Genomic DNA, 13,264 nt, shown 5'->3' with positions numbered 1-13,264 from the left:
GTGGGCCCCGATCGCGGGCCAGGCCACCGTGGGGGCACCCTCCGGGGTCAGATCGCCCCGCGCCCCCCCCAGGACCCCGGAGCCCGCCCACGCCGCCTTGTCCCGCCGGTAAATAGGTACTTTAATTTACGCCAGCGGGACAGGCAATTTATCGACGGGACTTCGGCCCATCCGGGCCGGAGAATCGAGCGGGGGGGCCCGCCAACCGGCGCGGCCCGATTCCCGCCCCCGACGAATATCCGGTGCCGGAGACTCCGGCAACCGGCGGGGGCGGGATTCACGGCAGCCCCCGGCGATTCTCCAACCCGGCGGGGGGTCGGAGAATGACGCCCCCTAATCTTAACTGTGCTACTCTCATTTTTTCATGGCTCAGATAATCATCCAGAGAGCCACGGATTATGCTGGATTGGATCGGACCTCTAGGTGCTGCTGTCTGTCTCTGTGTCCTCCTCTCTCCTGCTCTTGTAGGTACTGCTATCTGTGAGTCCTCCTTTTTTTATAAATGTAAAAGTACCCAATTTTTTTTTTCCCAATTAAGGGGCAATTTAGTGTGGCCAATCCACCTAGCCTGCACATCTTTGGATTGTGGGGTGAGACCCACGCAGACACGGGGAGAATGTGCAAACGCTACACGGACAGTGACCCGGGCCAGATCGAATCCGGGTCCTCAGTGCCGTGAGCAGCAGTGCTAAACACTGCGCCACCGTGTCGCCCGGGAGTCCTCCTCTCCAGCACTCTTTAAATCAGTAAGGACATTCCAGCTGCTCAATCCCTCCAAACATGTAAGAATATTTTTCATAATCGCAAAAAACATCACAATTAAACTGCAGAAAATACTCGAAACCTGGGTGTTCTTCAAAACCTGAAACTCGTCAGTTAAGACTGATGTCAGATGGCTCTGGTCATGCAGTGCCTAGATCTGTGTGCATAAATCTACACCCGCACATTGCTGGTGTAAATGCAGGAAACTTGTAAGAGATGCTTATTTGCATGGCAGCAAAGTTTTGTTCTTGAGTTATGAGCAGTAAAGCTTGTCTGTCACATACATCATTAAAGAGCTGCAGAAGATCCCGGAAACGTGCGACTGTCAGAAATCAGTTGTGTGTGATTTTCCTCACTGAGCCCTGGCACAATGGCACGTATCCCGTTGTTCTACAGGAAAATCTGGGGAAATCTCAGGCTATTGTGTAATAAGCGATGGTATTGAAATGTTGAACAATTTGATTACATTTGTTACAATCATTCCCTGCACTCAAATGACACATTGATGCAACTGAATCATTTCCTTCAACATCATCGAATTTTTAACATACATTAGACGCAGGAAAGTAACATTCAATAAATGCCACAAAATAACTTTGGTTATATAATGATATGTTTATAAAATACATTTAGAATTATCATTCACATTATTGTATCGTCAATGGTAAGCACTTTTTAAAAATAGTTTGTAGACACTGAGGGAATTGCTGGTCTGATGCTTCAGAAGTTTTGCCTTTCCATCATATAAATAATGTGAGCAATGAATTCAGATCTCATTTTTAATTGATGCCCATCCATGCAATATCCATGACATGCTCATGTTAGGTCATTATCAGCTCCTTAGCTATATTTATTAGCAATTTCTTTCAATACATTTAAGGTGTGCAAAACATCCAAAAGAATGATTAGAAAGGACAGAGAGTCCACGGCTATTCTCTATGTGCACAATATTGCCATTTACCTTTTCCTAAAGTTCTCTTGCACAGACCTCTCAAGGAGATGGCATGAATGCTTGGGCTAGCACAGTGGTTAGCAATGTTGCTTCCCAGCGCCAGGGACCTAGGTTTGATTCCCGGCTTGGGTCACTGTCTGTCCCGAGTCTGCACATTCTCCCCGTGTCTGCGTGGGTTTCCTCCGGGTGTTCCGGTTTCTTCCCACAAGTTCCGTGCTTGTTAGGTGAATTGGACATTCTGAATTCTCCCTCAGTGTACCCGAAAACATTTTTAGTGCCAGCTCATTAGGTGCCTGTTTCTGGAATTGCAATCCTATCGGGGAGACTGTGGCATAGTGGTAATGTTACTGAACTGGTAATCCAGAGCCCCAGGTTTAAGGTCTAGGGACATGGGTTCAAATCACACCATGAGAGCTGGTATATTGTAAAGCTGGTCTCAGTAATGGTGACAATGAAACTATCGATTATTTTAAAAACCCATCTGGTTCACCAATGTGAAATCTTCTGTCCTTACCCGATCTGACCTACATGCGGTTCCAGACCAACAGCAATGTGATTGGCTCTTAACTGCCTTCTGAAAGTCACTCAATTCAAGGGCAATTAGGGAAGGGCAACAAACGGCTTGCCAGCGATGCCTACATCCCATGGAAGAATTTTAAAAATTGATGGATAGTGATCCAACCCGAGAGTTGCCAGCCTAATGAGATGGTTCGCAGCTCAACAGAGCCACCACTCATGGCGGTCCTTGTTGAAGCTCCAGCTGGAGGATTTGGACATTTTAATGGCAGTGCGCCCTCAAAGTGCAGTAATTAGAGCCTTGCCTTGCTAAACTGGATGCAGTGGCAGGAGATGCTGAGGGCTGGCAGTGCTGTTGCCACGAGGATGGCCATTGCTACTGGAGGGGGGCCCTCTGAGACATGGGTGCCAGAAAGGTGGGAATCTATCCCCGGTGCCTGCTGGGAAGCCACCAGTTTAAGCTTGACGGTCTCCCCATGTGGTATTGCACCCCCTGCCACTGACAGAAGCAGGAATACACCATTAATTGGCCACGTAGGTGGCTCAATTGGGCTCTTGGTGAACGGCTGCCACCTTTCCTGCTACTGGCAAAATGGCATGGCAGCAGGAAGGTGTCAAGCACTCTGCTCCTAAAGCTTTTCTGCACCGGTTGTCAGTGTTTGAACTGCATTGGATCTGATGACATTAATTAGACAGAAAAAAATACCCCTTGTTTAATAACATTTAATGTATTTTCTTCATTAGTCTATAATATTAATATTTAAATACCATAGCCAGTGCTATCGTTCCAATTTTAAACAAGATTTTCTCTGACCATTCACAGCTACTTCAGCCAGTTAGGGCTAAAATGAAAGAAGTTTTGCGAAAGTCCTGGAAGAAACAGATTTCTTCTGTGGATATTTTTTAAAGAACCCATTTAACGCTTTTTACAAGATGTTTTAATGTGATGTGGTTTGCATGCATGGACTCGTTTTAAGCCTATCAATCTTTATCGGTGTGTTTGTATTGCATAACTTCCGGGAAATTCCTGCTTACATCACCTCATGTCACTGAGCAACAGTACTCCGGTTATAAATAGAGAAAGAGGACAACAAGGAGTTAGATACGAACTTCAGCAGCTGAGTACAACAACCAGAAGAACATTAAGACCATCATACAAGTAAAGACAATGAACGGCAAAGTCACTCTCACAGTCTTGACTCTCTTTGTACTTTATGTGGCTGCCATACAAGGTAAGAAATAATCTGACTTGATAGTTCCATAGCATTTATACACAACTTACAATTTTATTGAAAAGCATTTATGTAACAAATAGATTTGTTGTGTTTATAAAGTTGGTATGCCATTGCAATGTGTTTATCTGCAATCTATAGTTTTAAGATGGAAACAATATATTATAACATATTTAAAGGGTGAATGTTAGACTATATTTACATTTCTAATATATTGTATGTATGTAATTTATGGCTAAATGCAAATAATACTGATTGAGATTCACATTTTAAATAGCAGTTGTCAGTGAGTGTTATGATACAATGAACTGGCAAACATAAGCTGCACAGGCTACATATTATTACATTTAGGAATCTTTTTTATAGTTTGTAACTTCAGAAATGTGTACTAAAGTGTTTAGGGATGGACCAGTGTTTTTTGTTGTTACTGAGTTATTTAGTTGCATTTCCTCCATTGTAAAAGCACAGTCATCACAAAGACTGCAATGGTTCGAGATAGCCCACGACCACCTTTTATGGAAACAGCTGATGGGCAGTAACTCTTGCCGTCAGTATCACCTGCTTTACATTGTGTTGCGATAATGCCGTTCTGTCTGAAACCATTAGGGTGGAGCAGCCTTAGCTAAATTAACTGGCAGCTCTTCTGACCTCAACAGTGGCCAAGGAGTAGGCCAGTGACCGACCCTTCAACTTCCATCAAAAGCAGGGTTAAACTTACGTTGCAAGGCATTTTCAACAAAGAATGTTGAGTAAGGCGGAAAAGGCTACAAAACCTCCTTTAGGGAGAGATTATGCATAGGCTTCAATAATTTCAGAGAAATATGTGGCCCCAGAAAAACAGCTCTGTTTAGCCAATAGGAAGGCAGGATTTCATTTTTACTATTTGGAATTAAGTTGAAGTCAACAAGATTTGCTACAGGCGTTACTCTACATTTTTACTAACTTTGAAATAGAGCAGGTTACAAATGGTATCTTGTGTTGACTCATTTATTAATCTTTCCTGCCTTTGAATGATAGAGTAAACACATACAAGTGGATCATGATATCTAACTTATATAATGGCCATCAGATTATGGCATTCGATATCCAGATATTGAGTAGTGAAATTTAATTAGTGATGGATCACTTATAGGAGAGATCAAAACTGTAAATCTGGGCGAATATCTAAGACACACCTGAAATTTTCAAAACAAATAAGATAATATTGGAACCATTTTTTCTTGCATGCACGCATTATAAACACGGATGCCTTCTGGTTAGAGGTATTTCAAGCCTTTCGATGCCTTTTGAGTTCATCCTTCCAGAGCACCAGCTATGCTCTCCTCCTTTAAAATTCTCCTTAAAGAGCAACGTTTCAATGCCTTGTCTGAATTCAGCATATCTTCAATACTGAAGTGCCATGCATTCAAATCCTGATCTGGGGCTCAAATTTACCACCTTCTGATCCAAAGGCAAGAATCTCCACAAATCAGTCATTTTGTCTCACTAATATCTAGACCGGGACTTGTTTCGTTGACTTGCAGATTGAAAGTCTGATGTTATCTGATCTGAGATATCAGGTCTAATCTCTGGCTGACACCCTTGCTCCAGGGGAGAGAAAACTTCCAGGTGTTTGCTTCGGGCAGAGAGATATCACTTTGCCTAAGACTGTCTATGCATGTTTAAGAAAAAGACATTTGAAAACGAATGTTACAAATACTAACTTTCTATAATTTGTCCTTTCCATAGCCGCATCTCTCCGACATGCAGGATTGAGCTTGCGTTGCCAATGCATTAAAACAAACTCCAAGTTCATCCATCCAAGACGTATGGAGGATGTTGACATTTTTCCAAGTGGCCCACACTGTTCAAACGTTGAAATCATGTAAGTTTTAATAACTGATTATGGATAAACATCTATGACTAATACATCTTTTTTAATGAATATTATTCATTTTTGTAAATTAAAAATAGATAGCAGAACTTTAAATAATTGTCATATTTCACTTCTTTCAGTGCAACCCTGAAAAATGGGATTCCCGTGTGCCTGGATCCTGAAGCCTCTTGGGTGAAGAAGTTAATTGACATGATAATCAAAAGGTAAGTTTCAGATGTTAGCTTGCACGGAAATGATATATCTATCTTAGTTCTTTAAAAGGTAACAAGGAATGGAATGGGAAGAAAGGCTCCGAATATGTACGGTAGACTTTTATTTTTACTATATGGGCAGTAATCCAGAAGGGTAGGTCGACCAACTATTAGAGAACCTACCTGATTTTGAGGAATGAACTTAGGCAGATTCTGTAAAGAGCAAGTGATCGCCCCACGAGATACTGTCCATGTGGTAAGAGTGCAAATTGATATCATTGAGTTGAGAAGCTATTGATAAAATTATAGCTAACTGTTGGAGGATCGTAGAGCTAGATAACCTGAAATGGACAAATTACAGTGGTTATCTATAGTCTATTGGACAAGCTGATAACTTAGTTTGAACTACTATTACATATAACATTGAGGAAGGAAAATATAATTGAATACAGTCACTTTGGGCCCCAGTGACACCTTCCTCTCGTATTTCACAGACATGTCAAAAAGCAAGACTTGGGTGCAATGTACCTCCGCTTTAACCTCAGCAACTTACCCTCTGTGATATGAATGTAATACTGACCCTTTTCTCACACACCTTTTAGGTTATGGACAGTAGGGAACGGGTTTAATGCCAAATAATGTTAGAATTAGCAATGCATTTAGATGCACCTTCATTTGCTTGATTTGGAACAGAGGTAAACCCATTGTAAATGTGTTTTGCTGCTCTCGCTCAAAGGCTTTAACAGGAGAGAATGTGATATTCTGTCAAACAATGACATACTGGTCAACATTTTGTCCATACTACTATCGCATTCACTAATGAACAGATATTTGTCAAATTTTGCCCATTATGCTCTGATACCTGAGCTCCAAGGGTTTGATGAGAGAAAGAGATACAGAAACTGGGGGCAGGATTTTCCAGTCCCTCCCACCCAAGACTGGAAAATCCTCCCCTCCCCACAGGAGGTCAACGGGCCTTTCAATTATACGTCACATTTTCCATCCTGCCCTCAACAATTCCCGCAGAAAATGTACCCTCGGGGGGGCTTGTATTCTCCGAAATAGAAAAAGTCAAGGGTAATTTGAGTAAGACTTTTAGGATTTTGAAAGGAATTGCTAGAGTAGACAGAAGTTTTTTTCTTCGTAGAGAAGTCTAAAACAAGGGATATTATACTTTAAAATCAGAGCTGAGCCATTAGAGGGAGAAGTTAGGAAAGAAAATGTTGCATCAAAGGTGATGTCCTCTTCCTCAAATAGGAGTGGGCGCTTTATCGTTCATGTTTAAATCAGAAATTGATCATTAATTGCCGGACAAGAATATAGCAGGAGATGAGGTTAAGGCCTGTGGTTATAGTTAAGATACAGATAAACTATGGTCACACTGAATGATGGAACTGGCTGTTCTTATGTTCTGTGGGAATTGTGTAGGAAACAATGTTTAAGATATTAGTTTGTGAAATGGATTGCTTTCCTGAATATTATTGATTTATATTCCGGCAAGATTGACAGTAATGTTTATTTGTTTCTGTATTTTTTTTATAGTTCCAAGAAGAAGAATAAAGCTCACTGAGAGAAGCCTAATGGCTGAATGTCATCAGTGTGACATCTAACCACAATGAAACTCTATGCTAACTCTGGCATTTGGATCTTTAACCTTCATGTCCAAGCCTGCAGTAAACGTATAACAGCGAGTGACTGCCTGACTGGTGCGAAGCAAAATATTTACAAATCAGTCCCAGAATGGAAGAGGTCACTCAGTCCTCTACAAAAAACGATAATGCTCTTCCACATCTGTTAAGATTTATCTCTTCGTATTTATTTAACTTATTTGTCAGTTTTATTACTTAAGAATTGAATGTGTCACGTACAATTTCTACGGATGTCTACGTTGTAAGGTCCATCGAACTCACAAAGAAATGGGGTATCCTCAAAAAACTTACAACTATTCCTCCGAGGGATTTTGCTGATGTACTGCCAATGTTTATGGTATGAAAATGGAGAGACCCCCCCCCCCCCCCCCCCCCGCTGGAGTTCAGGGCTTACATCTTCTCTTCACTGCGATTTAATTTATCTGTGTCTCTCTTTACAGAGATTTCATTCCTCTGCACCACAGTGCCAAGAGGTTTGACATGCTGTTAAATAGCTGCACTGTTTAGATGGTGCCATTTTGATCCTGTTTTCGTATTGCTGTACATTTGCTTCCAGATTAACATGTTAGAATGTAGTTACTGAGTGGAAATGAAATTTGTGCAATGTTGGCATGGCATATTGTCAGTCCTTTCATTTTGATTTTTATTGTAATGTATTTGAATCGCAATTTATTTATTCGTCTTGAGACTTATAAAGTCCGAAAAGTTTAATTTTCTATTTATTTATGTTTTGCCACAGAAGTATTTGGTGATTTTGCACACACAAAATTTTGTGTGTGAAAATAATCTGTAATTTGTATTTATTATATATTGCTTAAATATTTATTTAAATAAATGATGAATTGTTTTATCTGTGTGTCTTACAATGTCAAATCTGTTTAAATTATTCAGCTTAGCTGAAATGAGTATCCAACCGAATGCTTGATGCGCAATCAATTGCACAAAGACTAAAGTTGGGTACAACTGTGGCTTTATTACAGCCAGATGCGAGGCCTCCTGCTGCAGCTGGCGAAATGGCAGGGCACTGGAGGTCATGCATATTTATACAGTTCTCCCTGGGCGGAACCAGCCGGCAGGAGCTACCGGCGAACCTGTAGTGCAGGTCCCACCTTACATCTCCAATTACAGTGGATCCCCACATTCACCCCTTGTTAAAAATGAGTCCGGCGGGGGTGACGTGAAACTATATACAATTAGTGGAATTATGTACAGTGGTAGGGAAAGAAAAGCCCATGTTGACGGTCCGGAGTCTGTCAAAGGTTCAGCCGGTCCGGTGCTTTGGTGCTTCGTTGGGAGCGGCGTAACGGTGGTGGTGAAGTCGGTGCTGGCGGTGGTGGAGGTGGCACCGATGGCGGTGGTGGCAGTGCTGATGCTGGCTAGTCATCGGGGAACTCCGGGAGCGTGCAGAAGTCCTCTTCGTCCTCTTGTGTGGAAAAGGGGAGGGGGGGTTGGTCTGGTTTCAGGCGGGATAGAGGGGGATGTAAAAGGGGAGGTGGAGTTGCGCTACTGGTTCGGGAGAATATCACAGCTGTACTGCGGGAGGACACCTCAGAGGGCAGTGAGGCTATATGGGTAGAGATCAGGAATAAGAAGGGTGCAGTCACAATGTTGGGGGTTTACTACAGGCCTCCCAACAGCCAGCGGGAGATAGAGGAGCAGATAGGTAGACAGATTTTGGAAAAGAGTAAAAACAACAGGGTTGTGGTGATGGGAGACTTCAACTTCCCCAATATTGACTGGGACTCACTTAGTGCCAGGGGCTTAGACGGGGCGGAGTTTGTAAGGAGCATCCAGGAGGGCTTCTTAAAACAATATGTAGACAGTCCAACTAGGGAAGGGGCTGTACTGGACCTGGTATTGGGGAATGAGCCCGGCCAGGTGGTAGATGTTTCAGTAGGGGAGCATTTCGGTAACAGTGACCACAATTCAGTAAGTTTTAAAGTACTGGTGGACAAGGATAAGAGTGGTCCTAGGATGAATGTGCTAAATTGGGGGAAGGCTAATTATAAAAATATTAGGCGGGAACTGAAGAACATAGATTGGGGGCGGAAGTTTTTTTAAAAAATATATATATTTTTATTAAGGTTTTTTAACAACACAATTTTTTCCCCTTACAAACAATAACCCCCCCCCCCCCGTAACAAAATAACGCAAATTCTCCCTGAGCAAGATATATACAAGGCAAGATGGTACATTTACATAGCTTTATACACTGGCTTTTGCCCGCGCGTACCGTTTCCCCCCACCCTCCATGCTATCTCCCGCTCGTCCATCCCCTCAGACAGCCTCTCGTTCCCCCCCCCCCCCCCCCCAGGGTTGCTGCTGCTGCTGATCGACCTTCTTCTAACGCTCCGCGAGATAATCTAGGAACGGTTGCCACCGCCTGTAAAACCCCTGTGCAGACCCTCTCAAAGCAAACTTAATTCTCTCCAACTTTATGAACCCAGCCATGTCATTAATCCAGGCCTCCAGGCTGGGGGGCTTTGCCTCCTTCCACAGTAGCAAGACCCTTCGCCGGGCTACTAGGGACGCAAAGGCCAGAATTTCGGCCTCTTTCGCCTCCTGCACTCCCGGCTCATGCACTACTCCAAATATTGCTAGCCCCCAGCTTGGCTTGACCCGGACTTTCACCACCTGGGATATTACTCCCGCCACTCCTCTCCAGAACCCCTCCAATGCCGGGCATGACCAAAACATATGGACATGGTTCGCCGGGCTCCCTGAACATCTTTCACATCTATCCTCTACCCCAAAGAACCTACTCAGCCTCGCCCTCGTCAAATGCGCTCTGTGAACCACCTTAAATTATATCAGACTGAGCCTGGCACACGAGAAAGAGGTATTAACCTTACCCAGGGCGTCGGCCCATAGCCCTTCCTCAATCTCCTCCCCCAGCTCCTCCTCCCATTTACCTTTCAGTTCTTCTACCAGCGCTTCCCCCTCTTCTTTCATCTCTTGGTATATTTCCGATATCTTGCCCTCCCTGACCCATACCCCCGAGATCACCCTATCTTGAACTTCTTGTGCCGGGAGCAACGGAAATTCCCTCACCTGTCGCCTCACAAAAGCCCTCACCTGCATATATCTAAATGCATTTCCCGGAGGTAACTCAAATTTCTCCTCCAGTGCCCCTAGACTCGCAAATGTCCCGTCAATGAACAGGTCCCCCATTCTTCTTATCCCCGCCCGATGCCAGCATTGGAACCCCCCGTCCACCTTCCCTGAGACAAACCGGTAGTTACCCCTGATCGGGGGCCACACCGATGCTCCCATTGCACCCCTGTGTCTTCTCCACTGGCCCCAGATCTTTAGTGTTGCCGCCACCACCGGGCTTGTGGTGTATTTTGTCGGCGAGAGCGGCAGCGGTGCCGTTACCAATGCCCCCAGGCTCTTTCCTTTGCAGGACGCCATCTCCATCCTCTTCCATGCCGCCCCCTCTCCCTCCATAACCCAATTACGGATCATCGCCACATTTGCTGCCCAGTAGTAACTCTCTAGGTTTGGCAAAGCCAACCCTCCTCGGTCCCTGCTGCGTTCCAAAAACCCTCTCCTAACCCTCGGGGTCTTATTTGCCCACACATACCCCATAATACTCCTACCTACTCTCTTGAAAAAGCCCTTGGTGATCACGATGGGGAGGCACTGAAACACGAACAAAAACCTCGGAAGGACCACCATTTTGACCGACTGCACCCTACCCGCCAACGAGAGCGGGAGCATGTCCCATCTTTTAAAATCCTCCTCCATTTGCTCCACCACCCTCGTCAAATTCAATTTATGTAGGGCCCCCCAACTTCTGGCTATCTGGATCCCCAGATACCGAAAACTCCTCTCCGCCCTCCTCAGCGGCAGGTCCCCTATCCCTCTTTCTTGGTCCCCTGCCTGTAGTACAAAAAGCTCACTCTTCTCTACATTAAGCTTGTAGCCCGAAAACTCTCCAAACTCCTTCAGAGTCTGCATGACCTCCACCATCCCCTCCATTGGGTCCGCCACGTATAGCAGCAGGTCATCCGCATATAGCGATACCCGATGCTCCTCTCCCCCGCGGACTATCCCCCTCCATTTCTGAGACTCCCTAAGTGATATGGCCAAGGGTTCGATCGCCAATGCAAACAACAGGGGGGACAGGGGGCACCCCTGTCTCGTCCCTCGGTACAGCCGAAAGTACTCTGACCTCCGCCGGTTTGTCACTACGCTCGCCACCGGGGCGCTGTAAAGGAGCTTAACCCATCTAATAAACCCTCCCCCGAACCCAAACCTGCGCAATACCTCCCAGAGGTACTCCCACTCTACTCGGCCAAAGGCTTTTTCCGCGTCCATTGCTGCCACTATCTCCGCCTCTCCCTCCTCCGATGTCATCGTTATCACGTTTAAGAGCCGCCGCACATTGGTATTTAACTGCCTGCCCTTTACAAATCCCGTTTGGTCCTCGTGAATCACCCCCGGGACACAGTCCTCAATCCTTGTGGCCAGTACCTTCGCCAATAGCTTAGCATCCACATTGAGGAGCGAAATCGGCCTGTACGATCCACATTGCAGTGGATCCTTGTCTCGCTTTAGGATCAGGGAGATTGTCGCCTCCGACATTGTCTGGGGCAGGGTTCCCTTCTCTCTTGCCTCGTTGAAGGTCCTCACTAGTAGCGGGGCCAGCAGGTCCACATATTTTCTGTAGAATTCCACCGGGAACCCGTCCGGCCCCGGGGCCTTCCCCGCCTGCATGCTCCCCAAACCCTTACTCAACTCCTCCAGCCCAATTGGTGCCCCCAAACCAACCGCCTCCTGCTCCTCCACCCTCGGGAACCCCAGCTGGTCCAGGAATCGCCTCATCCCCCCTTCCCCCCTGGGGGCTGGGACCTGTACAACTCTTCATAAAAGTCCTTAAATACCTTATTTATTTTTGTTGCACTTCATACCGTGGCTCCCCTTCCATCTTTGATTCCCCCTATTTCCCTCGCTGCCGCTCTCTTACGGAGCTGGTGCGCCAGCATCCGACTAGCCTTTTCCCCGTACTCGTAAGTCGCCCCTTGCGCCTTCCTCCACTGTGCCTCCGCCTTGCCCGTGGTCAGCAGGTCAAACTCCATCTGGAGCCGTCGCCTTTCCCCAAGTAATCTTTCCTCCGGGGCCTCTGCGTATCTCCTGTCCACCCGCAGGATCTCCCCCACTAACCTCTCCCTTTCCATTCCCTCTATCTTCTCCCTATGAGCCCTGATGGAGATCAGCTCTCCCCTGATCACCGCCTTCATTACCTCCCATACCACCCCCACTCGCACCTCCCCGTTGTCGTTGGCCTCCAAGTACCTTTCAATACACCCCCTCACCTTCCCACACACCACCTCATCGGCCAGCAGTCCCACATCCAGCCGCCACAGCGGGCGTTGGTCCCTCTCCTCTCCCAGCTGCAGTTCCACCCAGTGCGGGGCATGGCCGAAACGGCTATGGCTGAATACTCTGTCCCCCCCACTCTCGGGATGAGCGCCCTGCCCAGAACAAAGAAATCTATCCGGGAGTAAGCCTTATGCACATGGGAGAAAAAATAAAATTTCCTGGCCTGCGGTCTTGCAAACCTCCATGGGTCTACTCCCCCCATCTGATCCATAAACCCCCTAAGTACCTTAGCCGCTGCCGGCCTCCTTCCCGTCCTTGATCTGGAGCGGTCCAGTGCTGGGTCCAGCACCGTATTGAAGTCCCCTCCCATTATTAGTCCTCCTATCTCCAGGTCCGGAATGCGCCCCAACATGCGCTTCATGAATCCAGCATCATCCCAGTTTGGGGCGTATACATTTACCAACACCACCCACGTCCCTTGCAACCTACCGCTCACCATCAAATATCTCCCTCCATTATCCGCTACGATAGTCTTGGCCTCAAATGACACATGCTTTCCCACCAGAATTGCCACCCCTCTATTTTTTGCGTCCAATCCCGAGTGAAATACCTGTCCTACCCATCCCTTTCTTAACCTGACCTGGTCCGCCACCTTCAGGTGTGTCTCTTGGAGCATTGCCACATCTGCCTTCAGTCCCTTCAAGTGCGCGAACACTCGAGCCCGCTTCACCGGCCCATTCAGGCCCCTCACGTTCCACGTT

At 46.1% G+C, this 13,264-nt stretch overlaps 1 protein-coding gene across 1 annotated transcript; it reads left to right on the top strand.

The window, feature by feature from the left end:
* Positions 1-3,309: 3,309 nt before the first annotated feature.
* Positions 3,310-7,983, top strand: LOC140409499 (interleukin-8-like). Its single transcript, XM_072497906.1, has 4 exons — positions 3,310-3,462; positions 5,191-5,326; positions 5,458-5,541; positions 7,072-7,983. Exons 1-4 carry the CDS (start codon positions 3,399-3,401, stop codon positions 7,097-7,099), a joined length of 312 nt encoding a protein of 103 aa, XP_072354007.1. The 5' UTR covers positions 3,310-3,398; the 3' UTR covers positions 7,100-7,983.
* The last annotated feature ends 5,281 nt before the right edge of the window (positions 7,984-13,264 follow it).

Source organism: Scyliorhinus torazame, chromosome 3 (genome assembly GCF_047496885.1).
Source record: "Scyliorhinus torazame isolate Kashiwa2021f chromosome 3, sScyTor2.1, whole genome shotgun sequence".
Taxonomy (NCBI): domain Eukaryota; kingdom Metazoa; phylum Chordata; class Chondrichthyes; order Carcharhiniformes; family Scyliorhinidae; genus Scyliorhinus; species Scyliorhinus torazame.
Note: the sequence above shows the minus strand (reverse complement) of the source record. Positions and strands in the feature narration are given on the sequence as shown.

Bases quoted from the DNA above. Each gene is read 5' to 3' on its own strand.
- LOC140409499 (XM_072497906.1), top strand. From the start codon at position 3,399: ATGAACGGCAAAGTCACTCTCACAGTCTTGACTCTCTTTGTACTTTAT. The intron at 5,327-5,457 runs GTAAGTTTTAAT...CACTTCTTTCAG, and splicing joins TGTTCAAACGTTGAAATCAT to TGCAACCCTGAAAAATGGGA. The intron at 5,542-7,071 runs GTAAGTTTCAGA...TTTTTTTTATAG, and splicing joins ATTGACATGATAATCAAAAG to TTCCAAGAAGAAGAATAAAG.